Raw genomic sequence first — 21732 nt, forward strand, 5'->3', positions numbered from 1 at the left:
CTCCACCAGCCGCCGCACCAGCCCGAAGTAGCTCCCAGGCAGGGCCTCTCTGGGCCACAGCCTAACTATGAAGCCCTTCATGGCCTATTCGGCCGCCTTGTGGAGCTCGACCAGCTGTTTCAGCTGGTCGCTCAAGGGTACAGGGTGTCCGGCCTCAGCATATTGAGACCAGAACACCTTCTCCGTCGAGCTACCCTCTTCAGCTCGGTAGAATGCGGCGGCGGCGGATACGCTGCAGGGAAGATCTGCGAATGCCCCTGGAGAGCTCCGGATTCGGGTAAGTAACAAGTAGTTTACTTTTATATTTCTGCTTTGCATAAAGAATGCCTTACCCGCTGCTATCTTTTTCATCTCCTCCAACTCTTGGAGGGCCTTTTGGGCTTCGGCCTGGGCAGACTTGGCAGTCTCAAGGGCCGCCGCGAGCTCGGACGCTTGCGTCTTTGACTCAAGCTCCAAACTCTCATGTTTTTTCATGAGAGCCTGAAGCTCTTGCTGCACCTAGCCGACCTGGGCCCCAAGTTTCTCTCGCTCGGTGCGCTCTGCGGCCGCTTTCTTTTCGGCCTCGGACAGCGCCTGCTTGAGGGTCGCCACCTCAGTCGTGGCCCCTACAATAAGCAGTACAATCCTGTTATTTTTTGCAATCACGTCTTTTTATAGGCACTTTTTTCTGTAAGGTATTTCTTACCTTCTTTCTCCTCGAGCTGCCGCTTGGCAAGGCCGAGCTCTTGCTCGGTCCGCTCGAGTCCCTGTTTCAGGGCACCCACCTCCGCAGTCAGTGCGGTGGTGGCTAGCAGCGAAGCCTGCATACGCATATTGACTCTTTGTTGTTAGACTCCTGCAAAATTTAATAGATCCTCTATTCGGCTTTTCTTTCCGAATTCCAAACAGAGCATCAGGGGCTACTGTCTATGCGGTTATATTCTTACATATTTTTTTACTTACCTCGAAGCCTGTTAGGAGGCTAGCGCAAGCTTCACTCAGTCCGCTCTTGGCGGACTGAACCTTCTGGATCACCGTACTCATAATAGTACGGTGCTCCTCGTCGATGGAGGCGCCGTCAAGCACCTCCAGCAAATTGTCCGGCACCTGGTTGGACAGAGGCCGCTGGCTCAGAAGGCTTGCTCCTCTTGGAAGGAGTTCGCCTACCGCGGTCCGGAACTGTTGAAGATTCTGGCGCGGTGTCCGGCTCAAAGCCGGACTTGGAGCCCTGGGGGGTCTTGTCCCCTTTACTCCTGGGGTCCGGGAGGCCGCCTTGCGGCTCCTCCAGGACCACCTCCTCCTGCCCCGGAGCTTGTTGCGACGCCACTTCGGCGTCATCCGCAGTGCGGGGGGAGACAGCGGGCGGAACTGAGTTCACGTCCGATGAATCCAGGGAGCCGCTCGACGACTCGTTGAGTTCGGCCCGGGGCGGGCTGCATAATTATGTTCGACATTAGGGAAAGATGTGCGACAAAGGAACGTCATGAGTTACTCTGATATCCGAATACTTACTATTTCGCCGGACGCTTGGCCCTATCTGGCCACTCCTCTTCGTCCTCTTCAGCGTCGGGGGAGTAGTTCGGTGGAGGGGTCTTCCTCTTCCTGGACCCTTCGGTCTCCCCCGTTGGGGCGGCCTTCCTTTTCTTTCCTCCCCCCGCTGGAGGGGGAGAGTTTTCTTCTTCCTCCTCCTCGTTCTCGCGGGAGGAGAGCGTCTCGGACTCATCGGATGACGAGTCCGACACCACCACATTACGGGCACTCTTTCGAGTCCCTGTGGCCTTGTTCTTCTTGGCCTTCTTCTCCGGCACCACATAAGGCGCCGGAACCAGCAGCTCCACTAGGAGAGCAGGGGTTGGGTCTTCGGGCAAGGGAGCCGGACAGTTAATCGATCCGGACTGCGCCTGCCAAGCCTGTCAAAGGTGAGGGAGTTTAGATCCTGCATAGAGTCAAACTATGGGAAAACTTAACATCCTGTAAAAGGTGAAAATAGCTTACCTCGCTAGCGTGCCGCTGCGAGCTGTATCCGCGGTCCTCGGAAGCGGATGTGGGAGCCTCGACGCCTTTGGTTAGCACCTTCCAGATGTCTTCATACGTCGTGTCGAAGAGCCTGTTAAGGGTTTGGTGCTGCGCCGGGTCGAACTCCCACAGAGTAAAATCCCGTTGTTGACACGGGAGGATCCGGCGGACGAGCATGACCTGGACTACATTGACAAGCTTGATCTGCTTGCTCACCAGGGACTGGATGCATGTCTACAATCCGGTCACCTCTTTTTCGTCGCCCCACGACAGGCCCATCTCTTTCCAGGACATGGGCCGCGTGGGGGGTCCGGATCGGAACTCGGGGGCTGCGATCCATTTCGGATCGCGCGGCTCGGTGATGTAAAACCACCATGATTGCCACCCCTTCAGGGTCTCCATGAAGGAGCCCTCGAGCCATAGGACATTGGCCATCTTGCCCGCCATGGCGCCTCCGCACTCCACCTGGCTGCCGCGCACCACCTTGGGCTTGACGTTGAAGGTCTTGAGCCAGAGGCCGAAATGGGGGCGGATGCGGAGGAAAGCCTCGCACACGACGATAAACGCCGAGATGTTGAGGACGAAGTTCGGGGCCAGATCGTGGAAATCCAGGCCATAGTAGAACATGAGCCCCCGGACAAATGGTGGAGTGGGAAACCCAGTCCACGGAGGAAGTGGGGAAGGAATACTACCCTCTCATGGGGCCTTGGGGTGGGGAGAAGCTGCCCTTCCTCGGGAAGCCGGTGCGCGATGTCCTTGGACAAGTATCCGGCCTTGCTTAGCTTTTTGACATGGCCCTCCGTGACGGAGGAGATCATCCACTTGCCTCCCGCTCCGGACATTGCTGGAGGAGGTTGAGGTGGGAAGTGCGGGCTTGGGCGCTGGAGCTCGAGTGCGCAGGAGATGGATAGGCAAAGGAGGAAGAAGGCGTAGGTAAAAAGGTGGATCCTTATCCCCTTATATGGGTGGATGCGGTTGTGCATCCCCATCAGCCTAGTAAAACTCGCTTGCCTCCCAAGCACCGTGATGAATGGCGCAGTTGGGTTACCCACGTCCGTATTGATGAGAATCCCGTAAAAGGGGGGACACGACCTCTGCTTTGACAAGACGTGCCAAGGAAACCGCCTCGCAAAACGTGCTGAGGTGGAAAAGTAAAAAACGATTCGAGTAAAGGACTTGGCCGTAGTGTGATGTCACGCTGCGGAATACGTCAGCAGATTAGATTTGTGTTGATATTATTCTCTCTATGGCAACATGTGGAAACTTATTTTGCAGAGCCGGACACTATCCTTGGTGTTTAAAATCTTCTTGAAGAACTTGGAGGAGGAACCCGCCTTGCAATGCCGAGGACAATCTGCGCGCCGGACTCGTTGTCATTGAAGCCTGGTTCAGGGGCTACCGAGGGAGTCCTGGATTAGGGGGTGTTCGGGTAGCCGGACTATACCTTCAGCCGGACTCCGGGACTATGAAGATACAAGATTGAAGACTTCGTCCCGTGTCTGGATGGGACTTTCCTTGGCGTGGAAGGCAAACTTGGCGATGCGGATATTCAAGATCTCCTACCATTGTAACCGACTCTGTGTAACCCTAACCCTATCCGGTGCCTATATAAACCGGAGGGTTCTAGTCCGTAGGACAACTTCATCATACAACAATCATACCATAGGCTAGCTTCTAGGGTTTAGCCTCCTGATCTCGTGGTAGATCTACTCTTGTACTACCCATATCATCAATATTAATCAAGCAGGAGTAGGGTTTTACCTCCATCGAGAGGGCCCGAACCTGGGTAAAAACATCGTGTCCCTTGTCTCCTGTTACCATCCGCCTAGACACACAGTTCGGGACCCCCTACCCGAGATCCGCCGGTTTTGACACCGACAGTGCCCTTGGAGGCGGCGACCGAACCTTTACAAACGAGGTTGGGGCAATCTCCACAACTCAATTGGAGGCTCCCAACGACACCACGAAGCTTCACCATAATGGACTATGGCTTCGCGGTGACCTCAACCGTCTAGGATGCTCAAACACCCAAGAGTAACAAGATCCGCAAGGGATTAGTGGGGGGAATCAAATATCTCTTGGTGGAAGTGTAGATCGGGGCCTTCTCAACCACTCCCGAGCAAATCAACAAGTTTGGTTGGCTAGGGAGTGAGATCGGGCAAAAATGGAGCTTGGAGCAATAATGGAGCTTAGTGGTAGAAGATGTAAGTCAACGGGGAAGAAGGGGACCCCTTATATAGTGTGTGGAAAAGATCCAACCGTTAACCACCAACCAGCCCGCGGCCAGCGGTACTACCACGCCTGGCCAGCGGTACTACCGCAAGGCCGCGCGGTACTACTGCTTGCAACCAAGCGGTACTACCGCACGGCTGTGCGGTACTACCATACCGACCCACGGTACTGCCGCAACCCCAGCACAGAACCGATAAACAGACGCACAGAAGCTAGGGGCGGAACTTCCGCATGAGCGGTACTACCGCGCCCCCCCATGCGGTACTACCGCGAGGCAAAAGTCCTAGCCAGGGGAGAAGAGAAACTTCCGTGCCTACTTCCGCAAAGAAACGGAAGTAGCAAAAACCCGACACAGTAGTACTGCCGAGGGGCGGTACTACTGCCTGACCGCATAGCACGGTACTACCGCACGGCGAAAGCGGTACTATCGCGATAGGTGCGGGTGTAAAAAATTACGTCCGCTCCTACTACCGCAAAGGGGCGGCACTAGCCTGGTGGGCAGTGGTAGTGCGGCTCCAGGGGAGCGGTACTACCGTGGGCACCTGCGGTACTACTGCGCCACCGCGCGATACTACCGCGGATGCCTACGGTACTACCGTTGACCCAGGAGCAGTACTACCGCAACCAACAACGGCATCCAGACAAGGGAGGCAAGAAAACGGAGGAAGCTCCAAGGAAGAAGGAGGGGATAAGAAGGAGACATGTACGTGATGATTCCACCCAAACCTTTCCAACGCGGACCCCCTCTTAATAGTACGGCTTTCCTACGACTCAAATCCACCAAAAAGAAACGTAGAAAAGACGTCGTCTTCGTCAGTCTTCGACGGGCACCCAATCGTATTGTGCCTAGCAAAGAAGTGTCTGGAATACTCATGGCACACGATTAGTCCGCAAATGCGTTGTCATCAATCACCAAAACACTTAGGGATAAATATGTCCTTACACCATGCACCTTTCGCCGGTATCATACACCTACCATATACCTTCCTCAAAACAGCCACCATACCTACCTATTATGGCATTTCCATAGCCATTCCGAGATATATTGCCATGCAACTTTCCACCATCTAGTTCATCATGACACATTCATCATTGTCATATTGCTTAGCATGATCATGTAGTTGACATAGTATTTGTGGCAAAGCCACCGTTCATAATTTTTTCATACTTGTCACTCTTGATTCATTGCATATCCCAGTACACCGCCGGAGGCATCCATATAGATTCATACTTTGTTTTAGAATCGAGTTGTAATCATTGAGTTGTAAATAAATAAAAGTGTGATGATCATCATTTAATAGAGCATTGTCCCAATAAAAAAAGAAGAAGAAAGGCCAAAGAAAAAAAAAAGAAAGGCCCAAAAAAAGGAGAAAATAAATAAAAAAGGGGCAATGCTACTATCCTTTTACCACACTTGTGCTTCAAAGTAGCACCATGATCTTCATAGTAGAGAGTCTCTCATGTGGTCACTTTCATATACTAGTGGGAATATTTCATTATAGAACTTGGATTGTATATTCCAATGATGGGCCTCCTCAAATTGCCCTAGGTCTTCGTGAGCAAGCAAGTTGGATGCACACCCACTTAGTTTCTTTTTGAGCTTTCATATACTTATAGCTCTAGTGCATCCGTTGCATGGCAATCCCTACTCACTCACATTGATATCTATTGATGGGCATCTCCATAGCCCATTGATATGCCTAGTTGATGTGAGACTATCTTCCCCTCCTTTTTGTCTTCTCCACAACCACCATTCTATTCCACCTATAGTGCTATATCCATGGCTCACGCTCATGTATTGCGTGAAGATTGAAAAAGTTTTGAAAAAGTTAGAGTATGAAACAATTGCTTGGCTTGTCATCGGGGTTGTGCACGATTTAAATATTTTGTGTGGTGAAGATGGAGCATAGCTAGACTATATGATTTTGTAGGGATAACTTTCTTTGGCCATGTTATTTTGAGAAGACATAATTGCTTTGTTAGTATGCTTGAACTATTATTATTTTTATGTCAATATAAACTTTTGTCTTGAATCTTTCGAATATGAATATTCATATCACAATTAAGAAGATTTGCATTGAAATTATGCCAAGTAGCACTCCACATCAAAAATTCTCTTTTTATCATGTACCTACTTGAGGACGAGCAGGAATTAAGCTTGGGGATGCCTGATACGTCTCCAACGTATCTATAATTTTTGATTGCTCCATGCTATATTATCTACTGTTTTGGACTATATTGGGCTTTATTTTCCACTTTTATATTATTTTTGGGACTAACCTATTAACCGGAGGCCCAGCCCAGAATTGCTGCTTTTTGCCTATTTCAGTGTTTCGAAGAAACATAATATCAAACGGAGTCCAAACGGAATAAAATCTTCGGGAACGTGATTTTCTCACCGAACGTGATCCAGGAGACTTGGACTCTATGCCAAGGAACAAAAGAGGCGGTCACGAGGGTGGGGGGCGCCCCCCCCCCCTAGGGCGCGCCCCCTGTCTCGTGGGCCCCTCGGTGCTCCACCGACGTACTCCTTCCTCCTATATATACCTACGTACCCCCAAACGATCAGAAGAGGAGCCAAAAACCTAATTCCACCGCCGCAACTTTCTGTATCCACGAGATCCCATCTTGGGGCCTGTTCCGGAGCTCCGCCGGAAGAGGGCCGTCATCATGGAGGGCTTCTACATCATCCTAGCCCCTCCGATGAAGTGTGAGTAGTTTACCTCAGACCTTCGGCGGGTCCATAGTTAGTAGCTAGATGGCTTCTTCTCTCTCTTTGAATCTCAATACAAAGTTCTCCCCCTCTCTTGTGGAGATCTATTGATGTAAATCTTCTCTTTTGCGGTGTGTTTGTTGAGACCGATGAATTGTGGTTTATGATCAAGTCTATCTATGAATAATATTTGAATCTTCTCTGAATTCTTTTATGTATGATTGGTTATCTTTGCAAAAGTCTCTTCGAATTATCCGTTTGGTTTGGCCAACTAGATTGGTAGTTCTTGCCATGGGAGAAGTGCTTAGCTTTGGGTTCGATCTTGCGGTGTCCTTTCCCAGTGACAGAAGGGGCAGCAAGGCACGTATTGTATCGTTGCCATCGAGGATAACAAGATGGGGTTTATTTCATATTGCATGAATTTATCTCTCTACATCATGTCATCTTGCTTAAGGCGTTACTATGTTTTTAACTTAATACTCTAGATGCATGCTAGATAGCGGTCGATGAGTGGAGTAATAGTAGTAGATGCAGAATCGTTTCGGTCTACTTGTCACGGACATGATGCCTATATACATGATCATGCCTAGATATTCTCATAACTATGCTCAATTCTGTCAATTGCTCAACAGTAATTTGTTCACCCACCGTAGAATAATTATGCTCTTGAGAGAAGCCACTAGTGAAACCTATGGCCCCCAGGTCTATTCTCATCATATCAATCTCCATCACTTTAATCTTGCTTTGCTTTTTTACTTTGCTTTTACTTTTTACTTTGCATCTTTATACCAAAAATACCAAAAAGATTATATCTATCAGATCTCGCTCTCGTAAGTGACCGTGAAGGGATTGACAACCCCTAATCGCGTTGGTTGCGAGTAGCTATCGTTTTGTGCAGGTACGAGAGACTTGAGCGTGGCCTCCTACTAGATTGATACCTTGGTTCTCAAAAACTGAGGAAAATACTTACGCTACTCTGCTGCATCATCCCTTCCTCTTCGGGGAAAACCAACGCAAGCTCAAGACGTAGCAATGTTTGATAGCACACAAGGTATTCCTCTGGTATCCGGGAGTTGCATAATCTCATAGTCGAAGGAATATGTATTTGACATGAAGAAAGCAATAGCAATAAACTAAATGATCATTATGCTAAGCTAACAGATGGTTCTTGTCCATCACATCATTCTCCTAATGATGTGATCCCGTTATCAAATGACAACACATGTCTATGGTTAGGAAACCTTAACCATCTTTGATCAACGAGCTAGTCTAGTAGAGGCTTACTAGGGACACGGTATTTGTTTATGTGTTCACACATGTATTTAAGTTTCTGATCAATACAATTCTAGCATGAATAATAAACCTTTATCATGAATAAGGAAATACAATATAAAATAACAACTTTATTATTGCCTCTATGGCATATTTCCTTCACTAATTACCCTCAACCAAACACATTATAAAAGTACATCTTGTGTTCCCTGTGTTTTGCAAAGGGACTGCTAACAGCAAAGCTAATGCCCATAAATCAAGGGATATTCATGAAAAGAATATTCTCTAGCATCATACACCATCCATTTTAAATTACATGACATATTTTGACTCATTAACATAGGGTTTTGATAAATAAATATAATTCTACATGGCTCAAAGTTTCTTTTTTATATAGAAAACCATGGGTTCCATTAAACTGATAAACTAGGCAAAATGTCGTTTACGAAATGAAATACAAGAGTTGGAAATGTCATGTCTGAAGGATAGTGAAGTGATCTTCACAGAAAGGCTCCCAACAAACACACAAACTAAGATCAAACAAATCACTGAAAGCCTTCATCTTCAACAAAACCAAACTCTTGAATTATCGTCTAGCCAGAATAGGGCATTGTAGATGTGTTTAGGTATATAGTCAGAGGGGTATACCCTATGGGCGCGCACAAACCAAGTCTAACTACGAGTATGCACCCAAAGGGGATAACATTTCGCGTGAGCATGCACTCGGAATAGATAACATTGTGCGCGTTCAGTCTGGAATATGCTCGTTACAGGAGATATATTCCATGTAACTGCGGGAGCACCATATCGTGTTGTATCTCTCTGAAGAAAACTACCTAATTACCAGCACATGCCAAACTATATAAAAGGCATGCCTTGCTCTCCATAGGTCAAGCCTTGACCTAGTTCTCCATAGGTTACATAGGTCAAGCCTTGCCGGATATACTCCGTTGTAGCAATTTCCCATTGATCAAGTACACCATAAGCAGGAGATATGGCTTTTACCAATCAAGGGTTGTCTGAACCTAAGTAAAAACTATTGCGACATCATCATTGCCGACTAGATCCCTTTAGGTACCATCATTCTCTCTATTTAACCACGTCTTCAAGTAGATCATAAGATCGACGGTGCATTAAACATCTATAGATACAAAAAGTCTGTCGAAATCCACCACGAAAGGAGGTTTGTCATGTGAGGTAGAACAACAATAAAAAGATAATCTTTACGCATAGGTCGGGGCATCACCATAAGCTTGGAAAGGAGAGTATCAGTTGTCGCCGCTCCCGAAAATCGGGATTCACACCACACACCCATATGAGCCCATAAGAGTTGTAAACAAGTCATGCCATGGTTGACCGGACTACACGATCTGGAACTCCAAATCGATGTGGCACAAAACTCACATCTCGATTGACTTGGAGCTTGGAGCAATACCATGTGGAAGGAGAATGATGACAATTATTGCGCAAGCCGATATTATCACCGTCATTGCCGAGAGAACGAACAGTGGCATACCTAAAAATATGAAAAATAGCCTCCCCAACCTCACGACGCCATTGAGATTGTCAGAGGCTATGTGGTGGTGATCACCGGTGAAAATAATTAGTAAGATCTTAAGGGTGACGACTAAGGTTAGAGAGGAGAGGAGAAGGCGGCTACATGGTCCAAAGCTATCACCGTCTGATCAGAGGAGTGGTAGATTTTTCTTTGGATCTTAACATGGAGTGGAGAGTGATAGGCTGGTATGGCACGACATGAATGTCTATAGTTAAATCACTCGTGTCGTGCGATAAGGCTGGCAAGAGCGGCATACCAACGGTGACCCGCAAATTTTCTTCCGTTGTCTGTCTATGGACAGGGAAGGACAATTGATGCCAGATGAAAACGCGCGCGGGGGAGGGGGTTTGGGTGGGCCAATGTGGTCGAAGCGGGCATGGGTTGTGTTCGAACGCCCACAAAGCCCCGCGGGGAAAATTACGTCCGAACCACACCGCGCATCGAATGGTAAGGGCGGCATTCCAACAGCGACCCGCAAATTTTCTTCCGTTATCCGTCTACGGACAGGGAAGGACAGCTGGCGCCAGATGGGAACGCACGCGAGGAAGGGGGAGGCGGTTTGGGTGGGCCAATGCGGTCAGAAACGGGCGTGGATGGTGTCCGGACCCCCGAAAAGCCTCAATGTTTGTTGCGGGGAAAAGTACGTTCAAACCATACCGCACATCGATACAGAGCCGTATTAGATGATTTTCGCTGTCACAGTACAGTCCAGACGTATGCGGACGGTTTAAGGGTCCAGTCGAAGATGCTCTAACTGGCACCAATCCGGCGACGGCGACGAGCTTGTCCCTGTGTGCTGGTCCCAATCGAACGCAACGTAGAAACAGATGGAAACTCTATCGACAGGAGCGCAAATTTCTCCAGATGGAGCCTTCCGGAGACAAAAGATCATTTGTACCAGCCCTACCAAACAAGCGGCGGACATAGTTTTAGACTCTGCAAATCCATTGCAACTAGACACACTCGGAAATTTTTGTCTGACTGAACATATAGCTATCAACATGCACTATCGTCCATGTATCCTATCATAGTGATACCAGCTACTCGCACTGTCACTGTTACACCATTTAGATGATGAAACAACAAGCAAACATGCTTACGCCACGCATCGCCAAGGGTGACGATGGCAATGCCAAAGGTTGCTTCTGCTAATTACCAGCAACCAACCCAACCAAAATGCTACTCCTACTCTGGTACAGTAGTATATCATCAAAGTTGGTCTTCTTGGAAAAGAGCATGAAAGCCACAAGCAGACCAGTGATTCCCTACCCACTGATAACCGAACTTTGAACGACGAAAGGATAGGAGGCTAACATGGCGGTCAAGAATTACAGAAAGGCATCCGTCCATCAGAAGGCGCCTTTCCACCAGAACCACGAAGGAATTCTGTACAGCTGCTCAGAACATTTTCGTACGAGGAATGGCAGGAACTCCCTGGCCTTGAGAAGTCATCGAGTTCATGGACAAGCTTGGCGACGCTCTCCTCCTCGAGGAGGTCCGCGTTCCGGTTCAGAAGATTCGACCACGACTTGGAGGAAACGCTGCCTATCTTGCTCTCCTCAAAGCTGCTGATGCAGGAGAGTGCTGCCGTCGTATGGCCTTGTCTCAGTTTTAGGCAGAATCTTTCCATTATCATGGCAGCCGGTGGAACCCGACCACTGTGACACAGGTAGTCCCATACGTCTTCCAGCAGCTGCTCCTGAATAATGACGGACAACAGATAGCAAGGGTGAGAACAGACACTCCAGATGGATTAACCAACCAGTTCGACACCTATTGTGCCTAATGTAATTTCAATTTGAAACGCCTATTCTATCATGCTACTCTTTTACTTGAAATTCCTTTTTAAGGCTACGGATACAATCTAGTGAGGCATATTGTCATGAGGGCCCAAATGTCTGCATGTATTTACACCCCAAAAAAGGTTTAGCATACGTTTCAAACTGAATGGCAGGGACTTTGATATGGCCTTTGTGTATCAATTTAAAAATAATTACGCCATATGGCAACATGCTCCTATCACCATGTCAGGCATGACCTACATTATCACTGGCTAACCAGAATGCTCTTAGACCTGAATAATTATGTGAAATGAATATTCTAGCTTTATAAGCTAGATCTTTTTAAGAACATCCATAGGTAATCAAAACCATGAGCATATGAGATAAGTACCTTCCCGCTCCTATAGGCATCAAGTACCATACGTAGGTGCCTTCGTTCGTCAAAATGGTAGCCGCTAGATAACATTTTGCGAAATGCGTACTCGAAGTCATTCCACTTTTTTGCTTCAGCACAAGCATCCAAGAAAGTATTGAAAGTAAACTTGTCTGCAATTGCTTGTTCACCCAAATCCGCTTTACTCCTTATCCTGCCATTTAGAATATTCTCCAGCAGATCTTTTGCGTCTTCAAACATTCCATGATCTATGTATGACTTTAGCATAATGTTGCAAGTCACATTATTAGGTGAGCAGTAGTTGCACATTTCTTTAAATATGTATTTAGCATTTTCTATGCTTCCACTATCTATGCAAGTTTGAATAAGTCCTGTGTAGGTAACAACCAGCGGTTTGTTCGCAACCTTGCATATCTTCTCAACCTGAGTACAATTATTATCAGACAAAAGTTGAGAGTAAACAAACAGTCTGAGGACATTACACAAATAGTGCATAGACAGGTTACGAGGTTATAAATATAGATACAGAGGCTCAAATGTAGTAGTGCTCTGTCCTCTTACGAGTTTATGATCACAAAGTTTTTTTTTTGTCGAACACACGCCCAAAAGTGTGTCAGTTTGTATTAGAAGAAGAACAAGAACTAGGCTAGCAAAAGCCTAAACACTAACGAAATGAAACGGAAGTGGCCGCAAGTTTTGATCGCAGGATTTTCCAAACATGGGAATAGGAAAAATGCAGGATTGCAATGCCCACTGAAGTCCTATAGGATCGGATTTGAACCAAAGTTTGTTTGATTGCACCATAAGGGAAACAAAGGGTTCTTTCCAAGTGATTTGAGAGTCAATAGAAAACTTCCTTTGTAATGTTGTGCGAAGAAATCGTTGAGAAAACTCCAACAGCATTCAATCCTACAAACCAAACAACCCATATAGAAAGTTTCATAAAGATTCCAATCCTAAAATTCCTGTATCATTTGAATAAAAGAATCCCTGAATCTCATTTCCTAAGTTGCGTCCACATGTATTTTAAAGAGTATTAGTAGCTGGCTGGAACTACCCTCAAATCAAAAGCTCTGCAATGAAAATTAGAGGGTCGGAACCGAATTCCATATGTTTTTGTTGAAATATATTGCCCACCTCCCTCCATCAGTTCGGACTTTTGGATGAGTTGGCTGGTGCATGAATTCAATATGGTATCCGAGCCAAGAGGTCTTGAGTTCAAGACCCTGCCAACGCAGTATTAAATAAAACGATTCTGCAGCCTACATCGATCCCACGTCTAAGGACTAAAATGGCCTAGACGTGAGGGGGAGTGTTGAAATATATTGCCCACCTCCCTCCATCAATTCGGACTTTTGGATGAGTTGGCTGGTGCATGAATTCAATAGTTTTGACTGCTTGCTTCGCATCTAAATATTAGTAGTTCCATGTCCCAACACACAACGCCTACTTCGACCAAAATATAATGCATGCAATCAGGCCTGTCCTAGCTTGAGAACAAAAATTGTTAAACCATATATGTCTTGTCAAGTGTACAATCAAGAATAACACTGATTCTCCTCATAAGGTCATGATAACAAATATTGTATTGTAAAATCACAATAACTCATTGATTCTAACGTAGTTGAAATACTTAACCGTCGGTGTGCCCAATGTAAACTTATTTTTATGCATTATTTTTTTTAAATAATTAACAGTTGCGAGTAAATCAAGATGAAATTAACTAACAAAAGGAATTTCGCTATCAATGTCAGCTGTGAGCTGTGGCAAATGTATTACACATTAACTCGTTAACTGCACTTGTGTAAGCCATACCTGGAGAAGTGCTTCTTTGCACCGCCCTCCACTGCAAAGGCACCGAGCAAGGTCATAATAGAGACTAGCCGAACCAACAATTCCACGATTTTCCATATCCTTCACGGCCATGACTGCTTCATCGATCTTTCCTTCTCTCCAGAGTGCATTTACGAGAACTGTAACCAGCATGAAGTCTCAGACATGTACTTTAAACTAATTATTTCAACTTCTAGTTATTACCTTTATAGTTCAGTGCACCAGGTATTGATTTTTGCTTCACCCTGTCGAAGACCTCATACACCAAGTTATACTTGCCACAAACAAGCATTACCTGCACTGCCACGAAATTAAACTAGACTAAAAATGGATTATGCTGCACAAGAATTGTGCCCAGTATATATAACATGGTGTTGCGGAAATCAGAAAAGAACCAAGCTTAAGCAACAAATTTACAGGTGAAACATTCTGTATAATGAGCTGCTCGTAGGAAACCAGGACACTTTCATGTGTAGTTCTATCAAAAAAAAATATATATATATATATAATGCTTTGTTATGTTGCAGAAAATCTAAAGAGGTCTGTAGAAGTTCCCCTTCAGGGCCCAGCATAGTTGGGTGGGAGAGAATATAAAGGGTATGTGTTATATTGTATTTGTATGTGTATCACGATCAGCATACCTCCATTACAAGACCATATGTTGTATTAGTTGGGCGAATATTCTTCTCTTTCAACTGTTGCAGTACCCAGAATGTCCCTTCCCACTGCTTTTGTTGAACGCAAGCATTCAAAACCTACGTACGAGCAGAAGCAGTTATGTTCAACTGATAGACTTCACCATGCTCATGGTGTGCTGATTCCACGCACATATCACATTTGCTACAAATAAACTCACCGCATTGTATACGATGAGGTCTGGTTCCAACCGAGGATCCCAATTCTGAACAGGACCCACCATAAACTTCTTCCTAGGAGGGGAACGCATGCAATCAATCACATCAAATAGTTCTTTCACAAGACCAGCTTGCCCGAGAGTCACAGCAATACAATGATAAGCTGCAATGTCAGGATAAGAAGATAATTGGTCCTGCAAATGAAATATAGGAACAGCATCTAAATAAGATGAAGATAAATATTTTTGCATAAAATAAGATGAAGATAAGTACAAGTTATACCAGCATGGTGTAAAATACATTCAGTGCCTCGAAAGGTCTCTTTGCCTTCCCAAGAACATCAAGGACTGTTGTATAAATATACCTACATCAGAAGGTGCTTATAAAGATCATATGCACTTCATATACTAAGCAGTATACCCGTTTAATGAGATCATGGGGAGGTACCAAGGAAAATTAATCAAGAAACTACTTCAAGCATGCGCACATAGATCAACCAACTTATTGATATGGTTAACAACTCGGCAGCACTACAGTTGTGCTACATATATCAAAGCAGTTAAAAACTTAAAATGCATGCTACAAAAACAAAAACAAAAAAATGCAGATTTAAGATTGGTAAAAAACATAGAAGCATATAAGTGGGTAGCTATTCTACCTGCTCTTGTAGGACTTGAATCTTTCACGTGATTGAAGCCATTCAACAACTTGCAGAACACGTTTCCAGTTTCCATATCGACCCAATATTTGAACAATCCTTAGGATAGAGTGATCAGTGAATTTGATCTGTGCATCATGAATCATCTTGGAGAATTTCCACTCTGGAGTATTTACATCTGTAGCATTGAGCCTTCAAAATATAGAATTATAAGAAATTAACTAAGATTATAAGATAGTGGTGATTCCATGTGATGAATCATAACCAGTTATGCTGAAAGCACGAAATACAAAATATTTCCGTAGTCAGCTCAGCTTACAAGTTCCATTGCTGGGTTACAGTCGGTAATGAACTTTTCAAAAAATTATCTGCATAAATGCATGCAAGAATTCTCCAAAACAAACTGTAAATAATAGTTTGCATCTAGGCATCACAATGTAAATAATAGCTTGGTAATGATTAAAGTTGGAACAGTCTGATAATGATTACGGAATACATATTCCCACTTTATAACCTGTACATAACCACTAAACATTAGAAGAATATATCTGAGCGTGATCTTTCTAGAAGTTCAGCATTATCACTGGAATGATTTATCATATAAGATTTTATAAGGATTGGTGAGAATGTAAGCTAAGTAGGTTAGACCTTTAGAGTTATCGTATATTTGATGTGAATGATGATGGTAAATTGCGCCGCTAGTAAAGATACAGAGCAGTTTAAATACAATTTGAATAAAAATAATAATAGCAAAAATAAGTGATAATATTAATATTGAGTACATGTAAACTACCATCATTAACCAATCATAAGAGGCTACTGCGCATGTCAAACAAAAATAAGAGGCTAGTATGTTCAACTTATACATCAGAAAACTATGATAACTTAAGCATTAGAATAAAGGCAATTATATGAAGACTCACCGACTAGCTAATTTCTGAATCCTTTCTTCTATTTCCATTTGAAGAGCCCGTGGCCTGTTCCTGACATCAGTGAATGCCTCAAAAGTCTTGAAAGCAGCCCTATCATCAATAACAGCTTTTGAATCTCTTCTAACAAACTTCCCCTGTTGAACATTTTCTCCTCTGTGCATTCGCATTGTTTCAGGTTTTCCACGCTCCAGACTATCACTCCGATGACCATAGTTCTCGGACACTGTTTGTGTATGGCCGTATCTTTTGCTTACAATAGGTTTGCTATAGTCCACATTATTATCTCTAAAACTACCTACAAGATTTCTTCTTGAATTCTCTGTTCTTTGCTGGTATCTTTGAAATTTACTGCCAGCATTGACCTCGCTACTGGAAACTTTTCCCTCTCTAGGATATTTGAAGTCATGCTCCTGTATATTACTTCTTGCATTGGTAGACCTGGTGTTCCTCAATATAACGCTGCTATCCCGAGTCACAGAAGTACGGCTTACAACAGAAGTTGCCCGTCCTTGTAAATCCTTCCGTGCATTTGACTGGGCATTTCTGTTCCCTGCTGATTCATGAACAACCACACCACCTTTATTATCTCTAGTCTTCACATATGATGCTGATGGAAACTGCTTGCGGTCGTCAGTATCAGTACTGTCCCCAATTCTGCTTCGTTCGCCTCGAACTATTCTTCTCTGTACATATTCTTCAACTTTCCTCTGACCATCACTGCTATTTTTAACATCACCCACCATTCCTTTTCCCACCAATCCAGTAAATTCTTCTGCGCTGTCATTCGTCGCTAGCCTCTCACCCCTGCCTTGGTCACCCCCTCTGTCCCTTTGAGCCCCTCTATTCCTCTCAAATGACTTCTTCCTTGGATCAACTGACTCTCTATCCTGTCGTCGACCAGCTGATGCATCGCCATCGCCCGTGAACCTCCTCCTGGAACTCCGGCCATCCGAATCGCCTCCCTGCAAACTCTTGCTCCTGTCCAACTTCACCGACTCCATCATCTTCACATAGTCGGTGAATGTGGGGCTAAAAGTGAGCTCCTTCTCGATGTGCCGCAACTCTGACGAACCGGCGCCGGCCTCGCCGCTAGCCAGGGCACCCGCGGCCCGGAACCCGGCATCAAGAAACCTGCCTCGTCTGACCAAAACCCAGCTCAACGGCGACGCGGAGACGTCCCTCCTCGGGACCAAAAAGCACTGACCGGCGCTCGAATTAGGCTGCAGGGAGGGGAGCAAAACCCCGCACCCGCCCAGATTGAGCAGCCCCATGCTCGCGTTTGGCGGCACCGCCGCCATCGCCCCTGGTCGGCCGGTGGGTTTGCAGCCCCTACCGCATTCTTGTGGTGGCAGCCTCCACCGAGAAACTCGCCACTTCGGCAGGTGGCGGAACTGAATGAAATGAAAAAAAAAAGACGAAAATTCGGCCGGCCCTAGGTGGGGGACGCAGGGCGCCGCTGGAAGAGCACGGCAAGAATCCTTTGACGGAGGCAGATGGATTCAGAGGAGGCAGAGCGCGAGTACCTTCTTGTCCTGCGTTATCTCCTCTTCGGGAGGCGGGGGAGAGAGGGAGGGAGCTGGGAAGGGGTGCTCGGCTGCGCGTGCTCGGCTGCGGAGAGAGAACGGCGATGACGATATTTTACCCGACGGGCCCAAATATGGCGTTGCCCGATTGTGATCACTCGAGGCCCATGGCCTGTTATTCCTCCTTGCACATCATTGTCTTTGTCTCTTTGATTCTTTCTAAAATATTGTCTTTCAGATTCGCTAAAAAAATGAAATTTCAGATCTACACAGACAAATTGAAAATTTGCAAAACTATGCCCCTGTCGTTGCCGTCTCCGACGGCATCTCCAACACCAACCACCCGCAACCTTCCGGACCGCGTGGTCCTATATCCGTCCGCGAGTCGACCTTGATGTCCTTTTTTCTACAAACCGAAAGCAAACTGGGGGGCTTTGCAGGAGCCTGAACCGCTGCCATGCAAGCGTCCAATAAACCTGGCCCACACAAAACCACTCTCCCTCATCCACTTTCCCACCAGAGTGTCGGCTCCATGTTCATGTAGGCCCTGAGCGGATGCGACCGCTCACTAGAGCCGGCATTGGAGCCGCGCGCCGGCCAAGAGCACCGTCCGCTACGCACGCCTTCTCGCTGCATTGAATCGGCATCCGTCAGCCCGTCTACCGCCATTAAATCAGCACGTGTGCCGAGAAACCTACTCCGATGCCCCGAGCGCCACGCGTCCGTCCCTATGTTGCCCGCATTAAACACCTCTCCTACTAGCGCCTCGCATCTGCCCGTTATTTTGTAGCGACCAGACCTCAAACAGTCTGATCTCTGTGCTCCGGTGTCATCCCTGAATCAGTAATGCTGACACCACACAGTATTCGGAGGATTTATAGCAGAGTAGCAATCACACACTTATTACATCGAGTGTCTTAAAAGAGAACTTATTACAATAAATATGGCTTAAGGCCATCTAATAATGATAACAGCGGAAGGCTTGGAAGATAAGTGAGTCCATCAACTCCAATGGCATCACTGAGTATAGAACCACGACCTAAAACTCCTTAATCGTCGTCTGAAAAGTCTGCAACATTAACGTTGCAGCCCGAAACGGGTCAGCACATAGAATATACTGGCAAGGTAACACATAGAGAGTAATGGAATGAAACATCTATACTATATGCATATATGGCTGGGGGAAAGCTCTATGGTTACAGTTTTGCGTAAAGCCAATTTTTCCCTACTTCAAAGGAATAATTTAATTACTATCATGGTGGTTGTTAAACATTGAGAATGGTTGACAGCATTCTCAATCCTAATTAAAGTAATCATCATTAAACAAAACCCAACAAAATTAATTTAGAGTAACATGTTGAGATTCACATGATAATCCAAGTACTAGATACTCAAGATGTCTATAACCGGGGACACGGCTAACCATGATTAGTTTATTACACTCTGCAGAGGTTTGCGCACTTTTCCCCACAAGACTCGATCGCCTTCGTTTGGTTTCTCGCACTACATGGTGTTTGAGAAGACGGATGACCGAGACATAGTCTTTCAGAAGCGCTAGCACCTTATGATCGGGTAGACCGTACCACGTATATCCCCTACATCTGCTAGTCTACCACTGTAAGAGTTCGCACGACTTAGTCAACTATGTTAGAGCCCATAATAGCTTGTGGCTGCACACGGAAGTTTCTAGTATGAATAGTCTCATGATCCCTTTGAGCCTGGGTGGCGGTCCAAAAGAAAACAGGTAAGTCCTGAAATACCCAGGTGCCTCAATCCACCCAGATGTGTGTTTAAGTTGCCACCTTAGATAAACCATTAATTAACAAACTCACATCTGTCATGGATATCACTCAATCCACGTCTACTAGCATAGCATGGCATAATAAGCAAACGCAGAAGTAACTCTCAAAGATTTGATAATAACAGGTAATAGATGCTACCTCATCTACTTTCCATCCCACAATTTAATTAGATCCTAATCATGCAATGTGTGAGGATTGATCTAATGCAATAAAACTGGGTAGTAGAAAAGGTATGATCAAAGTGTTACTTGCCTTGTTGATGGTCCGCGAAACCTAGAGATTCGAAGTAACAAGCGGCGCACTCCGGGTATTCTATCACAGACAAACAAACAAGCATACAATAAGTACTCATCTAATGCACAGATAAAACTCAAATAAGAGATCTAATTAGAAGGTTCAACTTAAGAACTACGGTTGGCAAAAGAATCAAATCGAACAAAGCAACGAAAGTCAAACGGCGAAAGAAAACGACTTCGTTCTAGTAATCTGAATTTAGGGCAAATTTTACAGTAGCAAAATCTTGTTTAAGTTGGTTAAACGGATAGAGGGTTTCGAGACGAAACTCCAGGCGCTTGAATCGCCTGATTCCGATAAACGAGCGAAAAGTTATACTAAAAAGAAAATCGGATTGGGAATCGCGATCAGAAAAATCGCGGATTTAATCCGAGAAAAAGAAAAACGACGAACGCTCGCTAGAACGAACGAACGGACGAACACTCGTTATTTAAATAAACCGGAAAAACCGATCTATTAAAAAAACCGAATCTAAAAAAACTGGCAAAAAACCAATGAAAAAACCGAACGGTTTTTCTAAATAAAAAACGGGCACGGATTTCGAGGCGGCGGCGAACCTCGGCGGGCGTGCGGCGGCGGCGGCGGCTCCGGCGGTCGGCGAGGCGGCGAGGCGGCGCGGTGGCGGCGGCGCGGGGCGAGGCGGGCGGCGGCGGCGGCGCTGGGGGCGGCGGGCGGCGCTAGGGTTTGGGCGCGGGTGGCTGGCTTCGGCTGGGCCTCCCCCCGGCTTATAAAGCCTAGTGGGCCGGGAGTCCGGGTCGGACACGGCCCCTAGGTCGGTTCGTTTTTTTTAAATATTCCGCTCGGAAGAAAAAATAAAAAGAAATACTAAACGGACTCCAAAAATTCCGAAATAAATTTTCACGGGTTTCTAAAATCAAGCCTCACAAGGTGAACATTTATTTGGGACCTAAATGCAAATTTTGAAAAACACACATTTTTCCTAAATTCAAATAAAACACCGAAAAATTCCGAAATAAAATCTTATTTGATTTTAGTATTAAATCATCAATATTTCTTTATTTTGGGAAAGTCATTTTATTCCCTCTCTCATAATTTTGTAATAGAAATAATTGATGATAAAATAAATAAAATCAAATGATCCTATTCTCAAAATTTGAGAGAACTCAAATATGAAAATAACAAAATCCCCAACTCTCTCCGTGGGTCCTTGAGTTGCGTAGAATTTCTAGGATCAACCAAAATGCAAAATAAAATATGCTATGCAATGATGATCTAATGTATAACATTCCAAATTGAAAATTTGGGATGTTACAAACCTACCCCCTTAAGATGAATCTCGCCCTCGAGATTCGGGTTGGCTAAAAAATAGGTGAGGGTGGTCCTTGAGCAACTCTTCCTCTCGCTCCCAGGTGGCTTCATCCTCTGTGTGGTGGCTCCACTGAACTTTGCAAAACTTGATAACCTTGCTGCGGGTAACTCGATTGGCAAACTCGAGAATCTTAATTGGTTTCTCCTCGTAGGTCAAATCGTTATCCAACTGAATAGTCTCTAAAGGCACTGTGTCTCTCAACAGTATGTCAGCCATCTCCGCGTGACACTTCTTCAACTGGGAAATGTGGGACACATCATGAACTCCTGACAATCCTTCGGGCAATTCCAACTTGTAGGCCACTTCTCCCATACGCTCCAAAACTCGATATGATCCTACAAATCGTGGCGCTAACTTTCCTTTAACTCCAAAACGTTTTGTTCCCCTAAGTGGAGATACTCGAAGATAAGCTCTATCTTCAATTTCGTAAACTGTCTCCTTGCGTTTAGAATCTGCATAACTCTTCTGTCTGGACTGGGCTACCTTGAGCCTATCGCGAATCAACTTCACCTTCTGTTTAGACTCTTTAATCAAGTCAGGTCCAAACAACTGGCGGTCTCC

General features: G+C 45.5%; 1 protein-coding gene across 2 annotated transcripts; it reads right to left on the reverse strand.

Moving 5' to 3' along the window:
* Window positions 1–10661: 10661 nt before the first annotated feature.
* LOC125536752 (pentatricopeptide repeat-containing protein At1g30610, chloroplastic-like) lies at window positions 10662–17872 on the reverse strand. Of its 2 annotated transcripts, XM_048699999.1 has the most exons (9): window positions 16214–17870; window positions 15291–15482; window positions 14915–14996; window positions 14635–14826; window positions 14420–14533; window positions 13983–14073; window positions 13761–13918; window positions 11943–12368; window positions 10662–11469 (listed from the first exon to the last, which is right to left on the reverse strand). In XM_048699999.1, exons 1-9 carry the CDS (start codon window positions 17518–17520, stop codon window positions 11092–11094), a joined length of 2940 nt encoding a protein of 979 aa, XP_048555956.1. In that variant the 5' UTR covers window positions 17521–17870; the 3' UTR covers window positions 10662–11091. The 2 variants fall into 2 exon arrangements, with proteins under 2 accessions (XP_048555956.1, XP_048555957.1); XM_048700000.1 differs by lacking the exon at window positions 11943–12368 and having other exon boundaries at window positions 16214–17872.
* Between the last annotated feature and the right edge of the window lie 3860 nt (window positions 17873–21732).

Source organism: Triticum urartu, chromosome 2, assembly GCF_003073215.2.
Source record: "Triticum urartu cultivar G1812 chromosome 2, Tu2.1, whole genome shotgun sequence".
Lineage (NCBI taxonomy): Eukaryota > Viridiplantae > Streptophyta > Magnoliopsida > Poales > Poaceae > Triticum > Triticum urartu.

What these genes read in the sequence shown, in the direction of transcription:
- LOC125536752 (XM_048699999.1), bottom strand. Translation starts at nt 17,520, where the DNA reads ATGGCGGCGGTGCCGCCAAACGCGAGCATGGGGCTGCTCAATCTGGGC. An exon ending in TTCAAGTCCTACAAGAGCAG is followed by an intron (nt 14,997 to 15,290) that starts GTAGAATAGCTA and finishes CTTCTGATGTAG; the next exon opens with GTATATTTATACAACAGTCC. An exon ending in ACCTCATCGTATACAATGCG is followed by an intron (nt 14,534 to 14,634) that starts GTGAGTTTATTT and finishes GCTCGTACGTAG; the next exon opens with GTTTTGAATGCTTGCGTTCA.